Source organism: Erinaceus europaeus, chromosome 19 (genome assembly GCF_950295315.1).
Source record: "Erinaceus europaeus chromosome 19, mEriEur2.1, whole genome shotgun sequence".
In the NCBI taxonomy this organism is placed as follows: Eukaryota; Metazoa; Chordata; class Mammalia; order Eulipotyphla; family Erinaceidae; genus Erinaceus; species Erinaceus europaeus.
In genome coordinates this window covers 57,140,028-57,160,904 of record NC_080180.1, presented here as the reverse complement: position 1 = coordinate 57,160,904, position 20,877 = coordinate 57,140,028, and the positions used below count along the sequence as shown (strand labels likewise).

At 46.2% G+C, this 20,877-nt stretch overlaps 1 protein-coding gene across 2 annotated transcripts in view; it reads right to left on the bottom strand.

Moving 5' to 3' along the window:
* OTUD4 (OTU deubiquitinase 4) overlaps positions 1-18,319 on the bottom strand; it is a 47,990-nt gene extending 29,671 nt beyond the window's left edge. Inside the window, exons 1-5 of one of the 2 annotated variants that reach the window (XM_007528260.3) lie at positions 17,945-18,319; positions 13,645-13,728; positions 9,546-9,596; positions 1,743-1,789; positions 132-204 (exon numbers count right to left, since the gene is read on the bottom strand). In XM_007528260.3, the coding sequence (XP_007528322.3) occupies positions 132-204; positions 1,743-1,789; positions 9,546-9,596; positions 13,645-13,728; positions 17,945-18,094 (405 nt within the window). In that variant the 5' untranslated portion in view covers positions 18,095-18,319. The remainder of the gene's footprint in view (positions 1-131; positions 205-1,742; positions 1,790-9,545; positions 9,597-13,644; positions 13,729-17,944) is intronic. The other variant, XM_060179003.1, reaches the window with a different exon arrangement.
* Positions 18,320-20,877: the final 2,558 nt, after the last annotated feature.

The window sequence follows — 20,877 nt, the reverse complement described above, 5'->3', positions numbered from 1 at the left end:
TAATAAATAACAGTAAACCCTTCAAAATACATATAGTAAAAGGCAAAAAATCGAGAAGAGGTGGTGATCAAGGTGGTAAATGACTAGTTCTCTTACTTAAATCATTTAGAGGCACTTATAAAAATTCTTACCTTTTCGGGAAAATTATTTTCAGTCACTTGTGAAGGAGAAACATCTGGTTCCCGATAAATTATAAAGTCTTTCCTGAAAAGAACATTTAGAAATTACTCTTGAGGTGGGGGTAGATAACATAATAGTTATCCAAAGAGACTCTCATGTCCGAGGCTCCAGACTCCCAGGTTCAATCCCCCACACCACCATAAGCCAGAGCTGAGCAGTGCTCTGGCAAAAAAGAAAAAAAAATTGCTCTTGACATTTCATGAACTGAGAGAGCTCATCATTTATTCATTCAAGAGCGCCATATGCTGGCAATGCTCTAGACACTAGAAATAATAGAAAGAAAAGCAAGCAGTGGAATAACTAAGTCATCAAATACCCGTAACAGCCAGGAACTACATAGCTCACTTGGATAGTGCACTGCTTTGCCATGTGCAAGACACAGGTTCGAGCCCAGCCCCTACTGCTTTGAAGGAAGCTTTAGTGCTGTGGTCTCTGCCTCTCTGCCTTCTATGCCACTCCCCCTCCAAAAAAAAAAAAAAAAAAAAACCATAAAGTAAATGTTTCCAAAATAAACTCCAAATATAGTTCATGTATATATAACCTGATGTCTACAAAGGAAACTTCAAACCTGCAGAACTTGTTTACATTAAAATCAAAGGCATTTCTGAAAGAATAATGTTACCTGATAGCAGTGAACATTAAGCTCCCTGACAAAAGCAGTTCGATCAGTAACAATGTGATTCGGACAGCTATGAGTGACCATTCAGTGCTGCCAGTCCAAGACAGTCAGGTCATTTCTTTGTTTAGGTCATTAAGCGGCAGCATATATCTAATAAAAACTGCACTCCTTTCCACAAACACTTGAGAGTTAAAACTTCTAAAATGGGCAGGGGTAGACAGCGTAATAGTTAATGCAAAGACTCTCATGCCTGAGTCTCCAAAGTCCTAGGTTCAATCCCCTGCACCACCATAAGCCAGAGCTGCTCAATGCTCTGGGGGAAAAAAAGATTCTAAAATGTACCCAACAACAGATGAATAAATAAGTAAGTTATGGTATATATCCACAATGGAGCCCTATGCAGCTATTAAAAACGGTGTGATCTCCTTTCCCATATATCGGACAGAAATCAGAGGTCTCATGTTGAGTGAGATCAAACAAAGAAAAAGGCGAATACTGGATGATCTCACTCAAAGGTGAAAATTAAGCATGGACAGTAAAGGGAAATAAGGTGAAACTTGGACTCGGTGTGGTGTATTGCAACAAAGCAAAGGACTCTGGGAAGGAGGGAAAGAATGGACGGAGGGGCACAGGGCCCTAGTGCAAGGTGGCAAGGGCCTCGGTTGGGGGAGGAGGTGGTAAATCAGTTATATAACAACTAAATCACAGTTATGTCACAGCTATATTAGAACCCACCCCCTTCCAATAGAGTGGGAGACAAAATTCCAAAATCAAAAAAAAAAAAAAAATGCTGACAGCTAAATATCAAAATTTATTAAACAAAAATACATAGAAATAACAAAGATTCTAAGATGGTTTACAACCTAGACATAAAATTCTATCGGTGTCTTAATAACTATAGATTAATTTCCCAGATTTTTTCATTTATGTTGTTACTATTTACCTGTACATGAGAGAGAGGGCACTTATTTCCACTTGTCCAACCCATTCCTGTATTGAATGGAAAAAAAAATTGGCACTTAAGTGTCTCAATCTTTTTATAAGACAAAACTTTACACAACTACTCAGTGAGCTAGAAAAATGTCAATATTAGTGATGTGAATACCATAAATCATTTACATAAATGGGTGATATGTAGTGTGCTCTAAACTAAAGTCATTCATGTATCTATTTTGGGTAGAGACAGAGAGGGAAGGGGAAGGTTAGAGAGAGACGCCTGCAACACTGCGTCACCACTTGGGAAGTTTCACCTTTACTGGAGGGACCAGGGGCCTTATGCACTGCAACGTGTGCGCTCAACCAGGTGCACCAATGCCTGGCCCCTCTGTATTGTATCTTTACCAAGAAAATGGGTCGCCTATGCTAGTTGTGAAATTACTAGACTAGGTACACCTGTGGAGCACTCGTGTTACAATGCACTAGCCCCCAGTCCCCACTGGAGGGGAGGAGCTTTGCAGTAGGTAAAGCAGTGCTGTGGGTGCCTCTCCTTCTCTCCCTAGCTCCCCATTCTCTCAATTCCTGTCTCTAGCCAATATACTTTTAAATACCATAAAACAAAATTAGTGAAGACTTATAAACCAAGTCATTAAAAGTAACAGTGATGGTTAAGTGAGTGTGCCACTTTTTTCTTGAAAGAAATTTGAGATAAGGAAAGCATTTTAGATGTTTTGATTTCAAAGAAGAATAATCTTTCCACTTGTCATTTTAACAGTTCTTAAAAGTTGGCTCCATGTTTCAAAATGAAGTGAGTGCCATATATTAAAATAGAGTTCTTAAAATAGGCCTCTTCCTAACAATCGTGCCTGCATCTCAGGAACCCTGCAAGTGACGCCCTCTAGGGGAGAGGAAACCCTTCTCTGAGACCAGTCTGCTTAGCTACGTCTAGCTTGTTCAGAAGAGGTTACATCACTTTAAAACCAGAAAACTACTACCTCTCAAAGTACCAGTGTGTAAACTGTAAACTATTGGACTTCAGAATAAATTTTGTTGTAGTTAAGGTAACAATAGCTACCATTAAAATCTTGTCTTCTCTAACCAAAGCCAGTTTCAAGTTACAATATATCATATATATAATATATAATTACACATATATAATTTAAAATCACGTTCTACCTTAGTGCTCCTTAAAAAAACTATTAAAAACTGAAACCAAGAAATGTGAAAAATAAAACTTGTAAGACATATATATTATATATATTACATATTATATATTATAATATATTGTATTATATATATAATATATACAATACAGAATCCTTATAGCAGGAGAGACAGCATCGAAGTCATGCAAAAAGATTTCTTTTTAATATGTGAGGCTCTCAAATCCCAGATTCAACCCCTGGCATCATCATAAGTCAAAGCTGAGCAGTGCTCTGGTAAAAAAGATAGCAGTAATCCTATAATATAACCAACATAACTTAAAAATAGGTAAAGCACCTAGGAAAGTGGCTCAACTGGTTGAGTTGGAAAGCCTGAGATTCCTGGTTCAATCCTTGGCAGTGCATGTACTGTGCTGAAGTAGTTCTGGCTTCTCTGTCTTTCCTAAAACTCTTTTTTAAATAATTTATTTATGGGGGGTTTGGCAGTAGCGCAGTGGGTTAAGCGCACATGGCACAAAGTGCAAGGACCAGCGTGAGGATCCCGGTTCGAGGCCCCGGCTCCCCAACTCCAAGGAGTCGCTTCATGGGCAGTGAAGCAGGTCTACAGGTGTCTCTCTTTCTCTCCCTCTGTCTTCCCCTCCTCTCTTTATTTCTCTCTGTCCTATCCATCGATAACAATGATAATAACCACAACAACTATAAAACAAACAGGGCAACAAAGGGGAAAAAATGGCCTCCAGGAGCAGTGGATTCATGGTGCAGGCACCAAGCCCCAGCAATGACCCTGGAGGCAAAAAAAAAAAAAAAAAAATTTATTTATGCATTACTGGATAGACAAAGAGAAATTGAAAGGGGAGGGGAAGACAGAAAGGGAGACAGACAAGATACCTGCAGGCCTGCGTCACCACTTGTGAAGCTTTCCCCTTGCAGTTGGAGACCAGGGGCTTGAACCTGGGTCCTTGTGCACTTAACCAGGTATACAACCACCTGGCTCCAAGACTCTCTCATATGTAGTAAAGAAATCTTTTTCAGGCAGAGGAGATAACATAGTAGTTATGCAAAAATACTCTCATGCCCCAGACTCCAAAACCTGTTTCAACCCCCACCTCCATAAACCATAGCAAGCAGTTCTGAGGGGTGGGGTGGAGTGTACTTATTAATGAGAAAGTGATACACTGCCAAGAAATGAACTCAGGACAGGATCTCATGCCTTATCTACTGTGCCAATCACCTCCCAGGGTGCCAGCAGATGTTTCAAAGAAAACACATGGAAGCACAAAATGATTAGAACTACTAAGAAATAAAAGTAGGGTGGGGGTAGATAGCATAATGGTTAAAAATTGTCATGCCTGAGGTTCCGAAGTCCCAGGTTCAATCCCCCGTACCACCATAAGCCAGAGCTGAGCAGTGTTCTGGTTAATTAATTAAAATAATTAAAAAATAAAAAATTAATTAAATAAAAGTTTAAATCACAATAACATTACATGCAACCAAAGAAAGTCCCAATTTAAAGGTTGGCAAAACTGAGTGCTGACAAAGAAACTGAGCAGCTGGACTTCTCATATTGCTGGTGAAAAAGGAAATGGCACAGCTCTTTGGGCAGTTTGGCAAGTTAAACATCCATTTACCATATGACCCAGCAACTCCACTTCCAGATGTTAATCTGAAGGCAAAGAAAGCGGATGGCAGCACAAAAGCTTATCATAAGCAGCTTTAATCATAACAGCCCAAACTGGAAAGAACCCCAATATACATCAACTGGTAAACCGGTAAATAACTGTAGTACATCCATCCACACAAGGACGACCACTTCACACTGAAACAGAAGTAACTTCAAGATACACGTGGCAACGTGGTTTCCAGCAGGCCAAGTGAGACGAGGCAGGCCAGAAATTACAGACCACATCTCCCCATTCACGAGTCCAAAGAAGAAAAAGAAAAGCTTAAAAAGCAGTTCAGCAGCTTCCCAGCAACAGGGCGAGAAGATGGGGATGAAGTTCAAATGGGTTATCTGACACAAGTCAAATCTTCCGTGACTGTGGTCCGGGAGGTGGTGCAGTGGATAAGGCTTTGGACTCTCAAGCATGAGGTCTCAAGTTCAATCCCCGGCAGCACATGGGCCAGAGTGACGCCTGGTTCTTTCTCTCCTATCATTTCTCATGAATAAATAAATAAAATCTTTAAAAAATTTGACTGGTGATTTTTGTTGCATGTCAACACATCATCCCACACATCATCGAGAAAAAGAAAGCCGCTGAGGAGGTGGCACAGTGGGCGGAGTTGAGTGCCCGAGATGTGCCCAAGATCTGGAGTTCAATCCAGGCATTGCACGGACCAGAGTGATCCTCTAGTTCTCATTCCCCAGCACCCCCAATTTAAATAGGGTGGGAGTAGATAGAATAATGGTTATGCAAACAGACTCCCATGCCTGAAGCTTCAAAGACCCAGGTTCAATCCCTTACACCACCAGAAGCCAAAGCTGAGCAGTGCTCTGGTGAAAATAAATAAAAATTAATTGATATAAAAATCTTTTAAAAAGAGAGAATAAATGAATACAAATACAGCCTACTGATTAAGAGCAAGTAACTGTCCATAAGGTACCAAGACTGGGGAAGGAAGCTATGTCACAATAAAAACCTCTGGTCAAGGTCAGAGCCAGCAAAGCAGTCCACAGGACTTGCACTGGAAAGAATCCAGGGTCAATCTCCAGCACCAACTGTCAGACCTGAGTGGTAGGCTGATCAAAAAATATCAACTGTCCAAAGCACAAGGACCAGCATAAGGATCCCGGTTCGAGCCCCGGCTCCCCACCTGCAGGTGAGTCACTTCACAAGCAGTGAAGCAGGTCTGCAGGTGTCTTTCTCCCCCACACCCCCCGTCTTCCCCTCCTCTCTCCATTTCTCTCTGTCCTATCCAATGACGACGACATCAGTAATAACAACAACAATAAAACAACAAGGGCAACAAAAAGGAATAAATATTAAAAAGAAAAATATCAATTAAATTCTAGGCGGGGGAGTCGGGCAGTAGCGTAGCAGGTTAAGCGCAGGTGGCTCAAAGCCCAAGGACTGGCATAAGGATCCTGGTTCAAGCCCCCAGCTCCCCACCTGCAGGGGAGTCGCTTCACAGGCAGTGAAGCAGGTCTGCAGGTGTCTTGTCTTTCTCTCCCCCTCTCTGTCTTCCCCTCCTCTCTCCATTTCTCCCTGTCCTATCCAACAATGACATCAATAACAACAATAACTACAACAATAACAATACAAGGGCAACAAAAGGAAATAAATAAAATTAAAAAAAAAAAATTCTAAGTGGGGCTTAGACCAGGATCCTTGCACTAGTCCTTGCGCTTTGCGCCATGTGCGCTTAAACCGCTGCGCTACCTCCTGACCCCCATACAGAATTCTTAGAGTGAGGAAAGCAAAGTATGGGTCTGGTGGTGGCACACGCAGTTGAGCAAACACAGCACCATGCACAAAGAGCTGATTTTAAGCCCTTGGTCCCCAAGTGTAGGGGAAAGCTTCACAGGTGGCGCAGCAGTGCTCCCTTCCTCTCTCCCCCCACTTCCACGTCAATTTGTCTCTCTGTCTCTATCCAACGAATGATATATAAACTGAATGTCTGAAGGGATATCGAGGTTGTGTAGTGGAAGGAGTGCTCTCGTGTAATACTGTTCACAGTGCATATTTGCACACAGGCAGAATCACAATCTGACGGGTAGGAAAAATAGCATTATTTAAATAATAATATTAAATACATGTTTTATTTGTCCCCCCTTCCAAATTCTCCTAGGTAGGCCTGGCAGTTGAGCATACACCTTATAACGCACAAGGACCCAGGCTCAAGCCCCCGCCCCCCCATCGCAGAAGGGGAGCTTCACGAGTGGTGCTGCGGTGCTACAGGTCTCTCACCCCTTCTGCCTCCCCCTTCCAGTTTCTCTTTTCTCTATCCAAACTAAATTAACAAATATATATATTTAACTTTTCAAGTCAGCACCCCTATAGGGAGGTACCGATATCAGATGCTCAAATTACAGCACTTTCACTCTTTTCTCTCGAGAATGCTAAATCAAATCTGTCTCATTTCAGATCACACAATTCTCTCTGCTCCACTGTGTCTATGCTAGCAGTCTCAGAGGCTAGTAGCCTGAGAAATCACTCAAAAACTGTTAGAAAGGACCCAGAAAATAGCCTCTCAGGTTCAATCTCTAGTACTATTCCCTATAAACTGGAACTCAGCAGTGCTCCGGTGAAAATAAATAGTAAAAAGAATCACCTGTCATGTGGGGGTTTGTACTGTTATGTGGAAAACTGAGAAATGTTATACATGTACTATTTTATTTATTGTCGACTGTAAAACATTAATCCCCCAATAAAGAAATTAAAAAGAAGAATCACCTGTCACATTACTACCTAGAGATAACAGCCATTAGCATTCTGATATTATGTAATAAAATATGGTTTTAGGGTGGGGGAGATAACATAATGGTTTAAGCAAATACACTCTCATGCCTGAGGCGCTGAAGTCCAAGGCGCTCTCATAAAAAAAATAATAATGAAAAGGGACAAGGCCGCGGTGCACTTGGTGCACTCACATTAAAGTGTGCAAGGAGCCGGGCTGAAGCCCCTGGTCTCCGTCTCCACCTGCAGGGGAAAGCAGGGGAAAGGAGAGGTGAAGCAGGGCTGCAGGTCTCTCTCTCTCTCTCTCTCTCTCTCTCCCTCCCTCCCTCCCTCCCTCCCTCTTTATCCCCTCTCCCTTCCCCATTTCTGTCTCTATGCAATAACAAACAAATAAAACTATGTTTCCACAATATTCTTTCATCCAGGTACTATTCTTGGTTCATAATAGCAAGCAAAAACTCACTTCCTATCTCAAAACACTTGAATGGCTTCCCAATGTCAAATTCCCAAACCTTAAGCCCAGGGCCTGAATTCACACCTGGAATGCAAATCAGAGAGAGTGTGCATTGTCACAAGCATACTAGGTTCATGATCTGACCCCTAACTTATTTCTGAATTTGGCTCGCTTTGCACTCTACAAAACTCCACTGCTCGGTGCAGGGAAACAGCATAATGGCTATGCAAACAGACTCTCGTGCCCAAGGCCCCAGAAGTCCAAGTTTAATCCTCAGCACCACCAGACCAAGGCTGAGCACTACCCCAATAATATCATCATCACCATCTCCACTGCTTAGTCTGCCTGGCTAACCACATTCTCAATGCTTGGGATATCCCTCACCACAGGCACTCCTTACTCAAAATCTATCAAAGTTTCAAATACTAGCCCACTATTAAACTCTTGCTTTGCTTGTCCAGATAGAAATAAAATTCTGGGGCAGAGGGTAGATAGCATAATGATTATGCACACAGAGCTGAACAAAAAAAAAAAGAAAGAAAGAAAATTCTGAATGTCTACTGCTTTATAGCTATACTTTTAATATATATATATATATAAAACTTATTTATTCATGAAGAAGATAGAAGAGACAAAGAATCAGACATCACTCTGGTTCATGTGCTGCCGGGGAATGAACTCAGAACCTCATGCTCGAGGAGGTGTGTCCTATCCACTGTGCCACCTCCTGGACCACCATACCTATACTTTCTTTTTTGTAATAGGACAGAGATAAATGGAGAGAGGAGGGGAAAACAGAGGGGGAGAGAAAGTTAGACACCTGCAGACCTGTTTCATGCCTGTGAAGCGACTCCCCTTCAGGTGGGGAGCCGGGGACTTGAACCGGGATCCTTATGCCAGTCCTTGTGCTTCGTGCCACATATGCTTAACCCGCTGTGCTACCGTCCGACTCCCTCCATATCTGTACTTCTTATAACACGTGACTTTACTCACTTACTTTACTCCTACTACAAGAAAATAGTCTTGAGAACTAAATCCAAGGGAGTAAACCCAGCTCCCTCTGCACCCCCCAGGGTGCCTGGCAATGACTGGCCTAGAATAGGAACCCATATCAGTGTTGGATAATCAAACAGGTGTACGAATCACTGCTCTAAACCCAGACCCGGCCCTACATCTCCTCTGTACCTGACTCTTAGCCTCTTTCTTTGCTAGTGTCACTGAAACATGATGGTGATTACCTCAGGTGATGATGGGCTCTCCTAACATTCTACTTGGCAATCCAAGTTATAATGACTTTTTCCAAAGAAGAGTATTAGTTTTATAAGGAAAAAAATTTAATTCAACATGAGAAACTGTGGCAAACGGTGGAGGAAGTACTTCCTTTCCTTTCTCAACGGTCTCTTCCCTTTTCTCAAGCTGATCACAGGAAATGGAACCTCCACAAAAGAACCTATCTGCTCATTTGCCTAAGGAAGCAATCACACCCCACCAAGATTCAAACACAGGCCAACAGAATAGCCTGAAAATCATCCCTGATGTGATGTCAGGGCCTTTTAAATCACATTCACACATTACTGGGGAGATAAGCCACACAACTCTAGCCATTGGGGACATCAGCCAGTGCACAGTACGTAACTCCCAACTCTCATGCAGTTAAATGTTACCGAAAATGTGCATCCAAGAAAAGATTTACAAGACACCAGGGTAACTTTTATACACAGTAAGTAATACCTTATATCTGGTGACTTATGAATATGTAATTTGAACACATACAGTATTAGAAATGGATTATAACATACCTGTGGGTTTTCCAAACGTTTTAAATATTCTTCAAATGACCCTTCTATAAACTGTACCAAAAAAAAAGAAAAAGAAAGTCTATAAGAAATAGATCAAAACATTTAATCTCTTCACTATAAATAACATTCACCATGAATTACTGAGTTCTTATAAAAACCCTGGAAATTCACATGTAAATCCTAGTATGAAAGCACACACAAATCATTAAAAGGGAATCATTTTAAGAAGGAAGCATGTTCTGGAGAAGTTTCCTGGTAAGGACCTGGGTGGACATAGGGGGAAAACAGCCTGGAGCGGCAGTGAGAGACTGGAGTGAGACCAGAATCACTGTCAGGAGCCACAGCACAGAACATATGGAGAAAGGCACTTCTGATCCCGGGAGGTCCTGAGCCTCGAGAAATAGGAATGCTTTCAGAATAAACGAGAAAGCCAATTGAGACTACTGCAGATTATAGTAGCGACAGCACAGTAAGATGAACCTGGCAATGACCAAGAATAAAAGAATATAACATGGGATGCAGAGAGCACAGTACTTTTTTTTGTTTTTAATTTTTTTACATTATCTTTATTTTATGTAATGGACAGAGACAGCCAGATATCGAAAGCGAAGGGGGTGATAAGGAAAGACAGAGAGACACTTGCAATACTCCTTCACCACTTACAAAACATTTCCCCCTACAAGTAGGGACTGGGGACTCAAACTCAGGTCCTTGAGCATTGTAACATGTGTGCTCAACCAGGCGCGCCACTACGCGGACCCCTTTTTCTTATATATGAATTAGGCAGTATTCTGGTTTCTCTTCTCTCTCATAAAAGATAAAGATTACATTTATCTTTAAAACGAGAGAATTAAGACAGTAATAGCATAGCGCTTATGCAAAAAGACTTCCAAGCCTGAGGCTCCAAAGCCACAGGTTTTATGCCTGGATCTACCACAAGCCAGAGCTGAGTAGTTTAAAACCAATTATTTTTAAACCAAAGCTCTGGTTTAAAAATAAAAAGAATTAAACATTCAACATAAGTATTAGTTGAACAATACAAGTATAACTGTTGTCTTAGGTCACTTATACTAAAAACAAAAATGAGCAGAATGCTAACACATGCTATTCTCCAGAATCAATTAGCTTTTGCTAATGAACTTACTTCACTGTTACTTCAACATAATAAAACTGAAATTTATGTGCTAACTTTTCTCAACAACTGCCTCAATTTGAGAAAGTTCTAAAAGGCACTTATGTGAAACACTAAACTCAATGGCAAGAAACAACCCGTTAATTTAGCAAACTGATATTTAAATACAGAAGTGTGCGCTCCCCAATCTATAAAAATCTTCTGCATGGCCATTTAGAGATTTTTTTTTTTTTGCCTCCAAGGTGGGGAGCCGGGGGCTCGAACTGGGATCCTTGCGCACACTTAGCCTGCTGCACTACTGCCTGACTCCCTAGAGATTCTTATATAGATTATCTATCATTTGTTTGTTCAACCTATTACCCTGACCACCTTCTGGTATTCATTTCAATGTCCTACCAACCAGAGGTCGATGTCCTATCCATCTGAGAATAAAGCAGCATTCTGACCCAGCTTACACTCGTCTTGAGATTCGCGTTCAGTAACAGGGCACTACACTCCCTCCCCGTGACAGCCCTTAACTCCTACCCAACATTTTCCCCATCAGATCCTAATACTCTTAGTCTAATCTTCAAATTTTTTTTTTGTAATATTTCAGTCTCCTGATCAAGTAGGCAGATTTTCCCTTCCTTGAAGACAACTGTCTATCCTACTGAGAAGATACAGCACCTAAAAAATGCCATCAGTAGCAGTAACCTGCTTGGACGTCAGAACACCAACCCAAGAGCCCTTCAAGCTAAGAGCTCTACCTTGGCCATGCTCACAAGCCAGTCTCCACAGCCAGCCCTGCAGGAAGCTCTGGCCTTGGTCTTCCCCTGTCATTTGAAAAAGTCAGCCAAGAGCAATGAAACCCTGGTGACCAAGAAAAAAAGGCTGTTTACCCACTTAAGTCTTAAAACTGAGTCATCAGCCTCTCATGCCTGAGGCTCTGCCCTCCCAAGTTCAATTCCCTCCACTACCACAAGCCAGTGCTGAGCAGTGCTGAGCAGAGCTTTCCTTTAAAAAAAAAAAAAAGTCACTTGCAGAGTCAACATTCTTTCTCCAGCCAATGAGAGTCAATAAGGCGAAGGGAAAAAGAAAAAAAACACTGAAAAGTAGCCAGATGACATACTTCTTAGCTCATAAAACTAATACTAGCAAATCCTTTAAGACTTTCAATATAAAATGGAAATAGGTCACTATAGAAACTTACTTCAGGGGAGTCGGGCTGTAGCGCAGCGGGTTAAGCGCAGGTGGCGCAAAGCACAAGGACCAGCATAAGGATCCCGGTTCGAACCCCGGCTCCCCACCTGCAGGGGAGTCGCTTCGCAGGCGGTGAAGCAGGTCTGCAGGTGTCTGTCTTTCTCTCCCCCTCTCTGTCTTCCCCTCCTCTCTCCATTTCTCTCTGTCCTATCCAACAACGACAACAACAATAACTACAACAATAAAACAACAAGGGCAACAAAAGGGAATAAATAAATAATTTTTAAAAAAAGAAACTTACTTCAGTCTAGTACCTACTATGGAAACTACAGTAAATTGCTGTGTGGTACCCTATTAGTCATTATTATATAATTACTGTCTTGGTGAGCATAATGGATATTGAAGGCTCTCAAGACAGCAGCTGAGGTCTCAGGTCCAGTCCCCAGCATCATCCTAAGCCAGAGCTGAATAGTCTCTGGCTCCTATCTCTCATCTTAAAAAGTAAGTTAATTTGAAAATAGGGCTGGCAAGATAGCTCACTTAGGATAGTGAGCTTACTTTGCAAGGGCCGGACCCATGTCCTATCTAGACCAGCCCCACTGCAGAGGGAAACTTCAGTGTTGTGGGGTCTCTCTTCAGACAGAGGCAAAGAAAATTAAAGACATCGTGACAGCACACTATATCCAGATGAGCTGAGCCGATTGTCTTTATGAAGGTGCGGGGGAAAAGTTGGTATGGAGCTGTACCAGTGACGACGACAACAACAAAAAAAAGTCACCAAAATAAAGGGGACAACCAAAAAAAAAAAAGTCAACAAAATAAAGGTCTTAAAAAACATAAATGCCGGTAGTCAGGCAGTAGCGCAATGGGTTAAGTGCAAGGACCGGCATAAGGACCCTGGTTCGAGTCCCCGGCTCCCCACCTGCAGGGGAGTCGCTTCACAGGTGGTGAAGCAGGTCTGCAGGTGTCTATCTTTCTCTCCTCCTCTCTGTCTTCCCCTCCTCTCTCCATTTCTCTCTGTCCTATCCAACAACAGCAATAATAACTACAATAATAAAAAACAAGGGCAACAAAAGGGAAAATAAATAAATAAAAACACAAATACCTTCTGGTAAATCTAAGTCCTCACTGGTGGGCAAACTAGCTCACCTGGCTAGTGACTCACCTGCTGTGTCACAGACACAACCACACTGGAGAAAGCCCTAGGTTACTGAGGTGATTTCGCTCTCTAGCTGAAAGTTACCTTCTTCTGACTTTGTGCCAGCAAAGGCCAGATTAAAAAAAAAAAAAAAAAAAAGGCTCAGCACTAGCCATGCTTAGCAGATTTTTACACTCCTAGTCTGAAAGCTTTTAAATCATCGGCAGCTCCAACACCCGTAACTACTTGCCCCCAAACCAGTCTTCCATCTTCAAGGGCTCAGTGTCTTCTCAGTCACAGAAGCTTCCAAACATCTGAGTGATACCACAAAGTGGCAAAATAAATCATCTTGGGCTGGGGAGACAGCATAATGGTTATACAAAAAGACTGTCAGGCCTGAGGCACCAAAGGCCTCAGGTTCAGGCCCCAGCACCACCATATGCCAGAGGCAAGCAGTGCTCAGATAAAAGAATCATTATCATCTCAAGTGAATTGAAATGAGACTTAAATTTGATAAGGTAGTTTTTACATGCACTTCTGTCATCAACTGCACTGAGATCCAGAGTGTGAAATTCCCCCCAGACCACTTCTAAAGGCTGAAATGTAAATGCAAGTCAAGACATCATGATGTGTTTGAAATTACAAATTACCGCTTCAAACTTCTCTCTGTTCTCTCGGAGATAGTGAATGCAGGCCATTCTGACTTCAACGTGGCGAGACTGGGAGTGCAGTACCTAAAAGGGAAAAGCAATATACTAGTAAGCCTTTGGCTCGCTCACAGGGTCTAAGTTGCCACCTAGTGCCTTCACTCACGTACAAAATGAAAATTAAGTTGAAAACCAACAGAAATAAGCAGCCCTTCACTTCCCGTTCGTTCCTCCTTTAAAAGCAGAGCGCAGAAACACCAACATCAGTCAATGCCAGGTGTAGCTGACTGCGGGTCTGCCTTTCTCCCTTAGGTCACTGACATCACAAATCTCATCATCGTTCTCAGTTGTAGACGCTTTCTTTCTCCTTCTAGCCATCCTTCTGTCCAAACTCTGCTCTCCACAAAGCAGAGCTGACAGAATCTCTGGTGTGCTTAGCTTCATCCAGGGCACGATGGGAACAAAAACAGGCTTCAGTAAGAAGAACCCTCTTTCAAGTTTCATGCTGATAATCTCTCGAGGCCTAAGAGCTGGCAAAGACAATAAAATGGGCTTGTTTCAAGCATGAGGTCCTAAGTTTGACCCCCAGCATCCCATGTGCAAGTGTGATGCTCTAGTTCCCTCCCTGATGAATAAATCTTTTTCTGAAGGAGGTGATTTCTCTTTGTCAATCATCTTGAGTTACCTGCTTCCTATAGCAGGCGGCTGCTCTTCCCCAAGCCCGTAGTTACCAGGCGAGCTACCTGAGCAGAGAGCACAGTGGCTACGCAGAAAGGTGCGTGCCTGAGGCTAGTACACGGAGCTTCCATACAGTACAATCACACCTTGAGGTATAGATTTTCATAAAGTTTCTTGGCTTTTAATGTAGTTGCTAATTTAAACTACCTTCGAGAGTCACACACACAAGTCAGAGCTCCTACCACAATTCAACTTGAAAGTTATCACTACTAGAATGTAAACACACACCTCTGGTGGCAGGTATGAACTAGAAACCTGCCCATGGAACCTTTACGCTGCATGCCTCATGCTTTATTATCCATTACACCACAACAGAAAAATGAAGAAATTGTCAGGTTGAGGAGAGACGAGAAAACACGGACAGCCAAGAGGTTCCGGATGGCCACGTCTCACCTGTCCCCACGCAGCTAGACACACCACTGTCCACAGGGCAAGGATGCCCCGCGACACTGAGATCCACTGAACTGCTCTGGCAGACTCGGTGAGCTGTTCGCAGTGCACCGGCTGCTTTTCAACTTCACGTAACTTACCTTCACCACTGCGGGGCACTTCTCACTCTGTGTTCTCACCTTCAGTACCGGGAAGCATGTCCACATGCAGAAAACTGCACTGCGCAAATAATCAGTCAACCTACCTTCCTTCCTTTCATTTTTGCCAATTCAACAAATGCTATTTAGCAACACTTCCCTTATAGAAGAGCCATGTGACACTATCACCAATCAAGGTATTATTAGTTTGAATAAACCACAGTGTCATCTGATAGGGCTTCCCAGCCGTTAGCAAAATGCAGCTAGTCTTAAAGCCATTTACCTAGCAGCAGGTGGCAGACATTAAGTGAGTCTGGTTTGCCATCAAACCAGTGACAGGCTCTTCTCACATCACATTTTCGCAAAGCAAATCTGAAGCTATTCTTCAGAAGCAAAACTCTAGGGAACTTCTTTTTATGTTTTCTAAAGATGTATTTATTCACTAATGAGATAAAAAAGAACCAGAGCATCACATTCAATGCCAGAAGTGACCAAGGGATCTCAGGCCGGCTCCTGCCATCAAGTCAAGCAGCAAGGTTAAGTCCCGCTTTTAAAGCACATTACTGCAGCCTGGAAGGTGGCACCACGGGGGAGGTTTTGGGTCCTGACAGGAAGTTCCAGCTTCAGTCTCCAGCATCAGCACTGTTCGATCTTCTCTCCTCCCCCATCTCCAATAAATAAAATACTTGTGGTCCACGAGGTGGCGCAATGGATAAAGCTGTGAACTCTCAAGCATGAGGTCGTGAGTTTGATCCCTGGCAATGCATGTACCAGAGTGATATCTGATACTTTCTCAGCTCTGATTATAAAAACGACTAAAAAAGAAAGACATCTTTTTTGAAAGTGCACTGTTGTGCAAGCTCAAGGAAACTCGAAATTCACTTATGTTTGCAAACTATGACATCCATAAAAATAAGAGAGAGGAGACTTTCCAGCCTTCACTCGGGACCAGAGAGTGATAAACACGGGGAAAGACACACGGCTTCAGCACGTCCTCTAAGAGCACACTATTTTTAGCTCGGTAGTCCCGGAGCCTGTGGAGCTGATTCAGGTCGAGCCTCCCACAGACCCAAGTCCAAGTGTCAAGTGGGAAGGGGCGAAGAATCAAGTAATTTGGAGGGAAAGATTGCTTTTTCAAGTCTCTCCTTCCTGTCGTTCAAAAGCTGGCATATTTTCCTAAGAAATGATACTGGAGGTACTGATGTTATTGGCAAAAAATAAATCTTTCCTGGCACTTTGTAAAGGGCAGCTGGAGGCTGGTGTTACACACACACACTGAGCCTCTGGCCATGAAGGGTGCATGCACACCCACAGTCCTCATCTGCCAGAGTGGAGTGCCCCCCAAAACTCAAACTGACATTTGTCTAGGTTCTGTAAACTACAGAAAAACGGAATCAAAAGCTCCTAGTCGGATGGGGGAGTCCGTCGTGCGTAACCTGAATCTCACTGTGTATTTTAGTGCCCTGATGAGAATGACTCACCCGACCCCACTACAGGAAGCCCACCAACCAACTGCCCCGGGCGTGGCTGCTGAAACCCGACACACCTCTCTCTCCTTAGTAGCAGCCAGGACTCAGAGACCCAGCTCCAAGGAAGAGTCCTCCCCGCCTCCTCTCCCCTCGTTTTGACTTTCTTCCTACAGCTACCAGAATGTGCAAATTTGAGCTAACCCCACTTTCACCTCTTCATTCAGCTTCTGGGGGGTGCCGAATCCAGGGAAGCTGAGGAGGCAGGACAGATGGACGGCCAGAAAGTTCAAACAGGACCGACTGTTTACCTACTAAGAGTTAGGACGGGGGTCCCCAACTTTTCCCCGGACACCCCAAATTTCTTTAAAAAAAAAAAAGTTTTCGAGCTGATACAGGCCTTGGTTGAAGTCTTTACGGAGTGTTTGCATGAAAATGACAAGTCGGTAAGGCTTCCCCCAGTTAAACCCTTTACTAGCGGTAAGAAAAAGAAAAAAGAAAAGGAAAAAAAAAAAAAAGATTCTATACTGTTGACGTGAAAACCGGGACCTCAGGAAAAAAGACAAATGAGCACGACGGCACTCCCAGACAGAACTCTAAAAAAATACGTTTCATGTATTTAACGACAGACAGACAGACAGACCGACCGACCGATCGGTGAGTCCAGCTCAGCTCCGGCGGTGGTGCCGGCGACCGAAGCCCAGGACTTGGGAGCCTCGGGCAGGAAGAGTCTTTCACGGAACCATTCAGCGGCCTCCCGCAGCCCCAAATAGAACTTTTCAAAGCTCTTTAGCAAATCAATAAAGGTGCTGGGGGCAGGGGGAGGAGGACTAGAAAGAACCCCCCCCAGGAATGGGGAGGAGGAGGAGGAGGAGGAGGAGGAGGAGGAGGGAGGGAAGGGGAGGGGAGGGGAGGATCAAACTGCCAAGCAGGAACCTCAGCCATTTTTAACTCTTCCAGCAGCCGACGCCGAGCCCCGGCCGCACACCTTCCAGGCGGCCGCCTTACATAACCGGGCCGGGCGCTGGGGGTGCGGGGGGAGCAAAGGGACTTCGGCGCGGCTGGGGAGCATCCCGGCTCCGCGACGTCACTGTCATGCCCGAGGCCCCGAAGTCTCCGGTTCAGTCCCCCGCGCCACCATAGACTGGCAGACACGGCAACAATTTAAAATTTAAAAAAAAAAGGGACGTTGCCCACCACCGGGAGCAAAGCCTGACCGCGACGGCCCCGGGCCGACACACCCCCCGCCCCCCGACAGGCGCCGCATCCGCGGGTCCCGGGGGTCCCGGAGAGAGACCGCAGGCCCCCCCGGCCCAGGGGTGGGGAGCCCAGAAGGAATCAGCCAAAATGACCACGGCCGCCGCCGTCCCGCCAGGCGGGTCCGGGAAAACCCAGCCCGGGGGCGCTGGGGGCGAGCCCGCCCGGCTGTCTGTCTTGCCGGGGGTTTGGGGTTTTGTTTTGTTGTTTGTAAGTTTCGCGTTCCGGCGCCCGGCAGCCCCGCGGGGGCCGGCGGTACAATGGGCCGCTGTGACGCCGCCGCCCGCCCGGCCCCGCGTCCCCGCGTCCGCTCACCTGCTCGGCCACGGCCCGGAAGAGGCACGAGCCGTCCTTGGCCACCAGCTTGCGGTACAAGCCCAGCTTCCGCAGATAGGCGTCCATGGGCGTCGCGTCGGCGCGGGGGCCCCGCTCCCCGCCGTCGGGGACGCCGACGGCCGCCTCCATGTTGCCGGCCCCGCTGCAAGCCCGGCGCGGCGCGGGTTAGCCCCACATGGCCGCGCCGCCGGCTCCTCGACGCCCGGGCCTAGGGCGGGCGGCGGCTCGGGCTGCGGCGCGGGCGCGGGCGCGGGCGGGGAGGGCGGCGGGCGGCGGCGGGAGCGGCCCGGAGCGGCGGTCGGCGCTGCCCGCGCGCATAGGGCGGCCCTGCCTAGTGCATGGCCGTGCGCACGCGGCCGCTCAGGGGTGAGCACGGAGGACGGGCGGCGGGGGGAAGGAGGGAGGGAAATAGTCCGCGCGCCCCGAGAGGGCGACGCAGCAGTCACTTCCCGGCGGCCACGCCGCCGCCCGGCTGAGGCGCTGGGCCGGGCTCGGCGCCCCCTCAAGTTTCCCGGTCCCGAGCCGGGCCGAGGCCACCGCCGCCCTTGTGTGCGCGCGCGCGCGCGCGCCGCGCGGGGCTGACGGAAGGGAACCGCGGCCGGCCTGCTTTGCCCGCGCGCCGCTCACGCCGGGAGCCCCGAGAGAACGCCGCGGCCTGCTGGCGTCGCCGCCACCTCGTAGGAGGGCGTTGGAGGGGCGGGGAGCACCCGACCGGAGGGCAGCCTCTGCGCCGCGCAGACCCGGTTTTCGCTTTCGGCCGCACAGCCCCGAGGGACGACGGGAGATGTAGTTCGAGCGGCCACAGGAACTAGGCGGGCGGGGACGCCCGGCTTCCCCGGTGCGGACTACAAATCCCGACAGCGCAAGCGCGGGCGCCGCCCCCTGCCGCCGCGCGGAGCCGGCTCGGTGCTTCCCGGGCACCGCGTCGACTAGCAGGCGAGGGTCTCCGGCAGCCGAGGCGCGGCGACCTGCGCGCGCCCGCCGGCCGGCTGCCCACTGCGTCGCGGGGCCGCGCGCCCGGAGCGAGCGCGCGCGCGCGCGCGGCGTGCGTGGAGTTGCCAGGGACACGGCGGCCGCGACGGCCCTTTGTGTACTTGCGCGCAGAGGGCGCACCTGTCCGTCCCCTCCCCCCGGCCGGCCCCCGGGGCGTTTCCATGGAGGTGGCTCTAACGGCTTGGAAGCAGAAAATAGCGCTGGTTGGCCGAGGCTTCTGGAACCCGGTGGGGCGCCGGGCGACAAAGGCTGGCGACCCCCCCCCACCCCATTATTGTCACCCCAAAGGAGGGTCATCCAGGCCCCGGCCACCCCCCGGCCCTGGCCGCAGACGTGCTGTACCCACCCTGCCACCTGGCATGTGCACCCCGACACACACAGCACAGGGCACAGAAAGTTAAAAAGCTAATTTCATTCTTTGGGTGGGGGGGGGAGACCCAAAAAGTCACCTTGCAGCAACAGTCCTTCCTGTAAATCGTTTCTCCCCAATACAGTTACTTTATTTTTAAGTACAAAATTCCAGTCTCCACCACCAAAGGAAAAAAAAAAAAGGGTTCTAATGTTAAAAAAAAAAAAAAAAAAAATTAAGGCATCTGGTCCCGGCTCCCCACCTGCAGGGGAGTCGCTTTACAGCGGTGAAGCAGGTCTGCAGGTGTCTCTCTCCCCGTCTCTGTCTTCCCCTCCTCTCTTCATTTCTCTCTGTCCTATCCAATAACAACGACATCAAGAACAATAATAACGACAACAAGGATGGAACAACAAGGGCAACAAAAAGGGGGAAAAATATCCTCCAGGAGCAATAACCCTGGAGGCCAAAAAAAGAAAAAAGAAAAGAAAAAGAAAAGAAAAAAAGAAAGACTTCTGCTAAGTGCTTGTTAGCCTGCTGGCCTGGCCTGGCCTGGGGAGGGAGGACTCCAGCTCCATTTCCCAGCCCCTCCCCAGTGAAAGACAAGGGAGCTGGCAAAAGCCAGGCATATTTTCCTGGACACAAGAACTGTGTTCCGCTACAGGACAACAGCAGCTGGTGTCCTGATGGCTCCAATTCACAGCTAGTCAAGAAATCTGCTGCAGGCTCCAAGCCATAGGTGAGCAAGGAGACAAGGGGAAGAGAGAATTTTATTTTATTTTACTTTATTTTAACCAGAACACTGCTCGGCTCTTGGCTTATGGTGGTGCAGGGGATTGAACCTGGGACTTCGGAGCCTCAGGCACGAGAGTCTCTTTGCATCAACATAATGCTCTCTACCCCCTGCCCCTGGGAAGAGAGAATTATGGCAGGTTTGGACCTGCAGCCAGATTCTCTGAAATGGGGGCCAGTAGTCCTGATGTGAGGGTCCCCATGCTGTTAGGGAAAGCTCGCTCTGAGCCATTTGTGTTGGCTACTTTGGGTGTGAGTAATTGATTAGTCCTGCCTTCACTTCATTTGCTTTCTTAAATGTTTAAAGATTCTGCATTTGACTGTGCTGTTTTCAGGAAATACAAATAAAATAATACATGTACACATATGTGTATATGTGTGTTTGTACTGTGGACTAAATGAATTCCCTTCTGTGTGTGTGTGTGTGTGTGTGTGTGTATCAAATTATAAAGAAATTAACACTTTGAAAACACTTAGGGAAGCCTAGCTTCAAGTCAAACCTGTAGCTTTTCCTTCCTTAAATATATTTACAATTCACGGACTTCTCACCCTGCTAAAAAAAAATAAAATAAAAATAAAGCTTACTTGCTATTAGGTGGATTTTTGTTGTTGTTTTCTTTTGTTTTTTAACTGTACCTTGTTTTTTAAACCTTCAGAGGAGTTTGAAGTAAAATAACATGTAAGCTGGGCAGGGAGATAGCATGATAGTTGTGTAAAAAGACTTTCATGCCTGATGCTCCAAAGTCCCAGGTTCAATTCCCTCACCACCAGAAATCAGTGG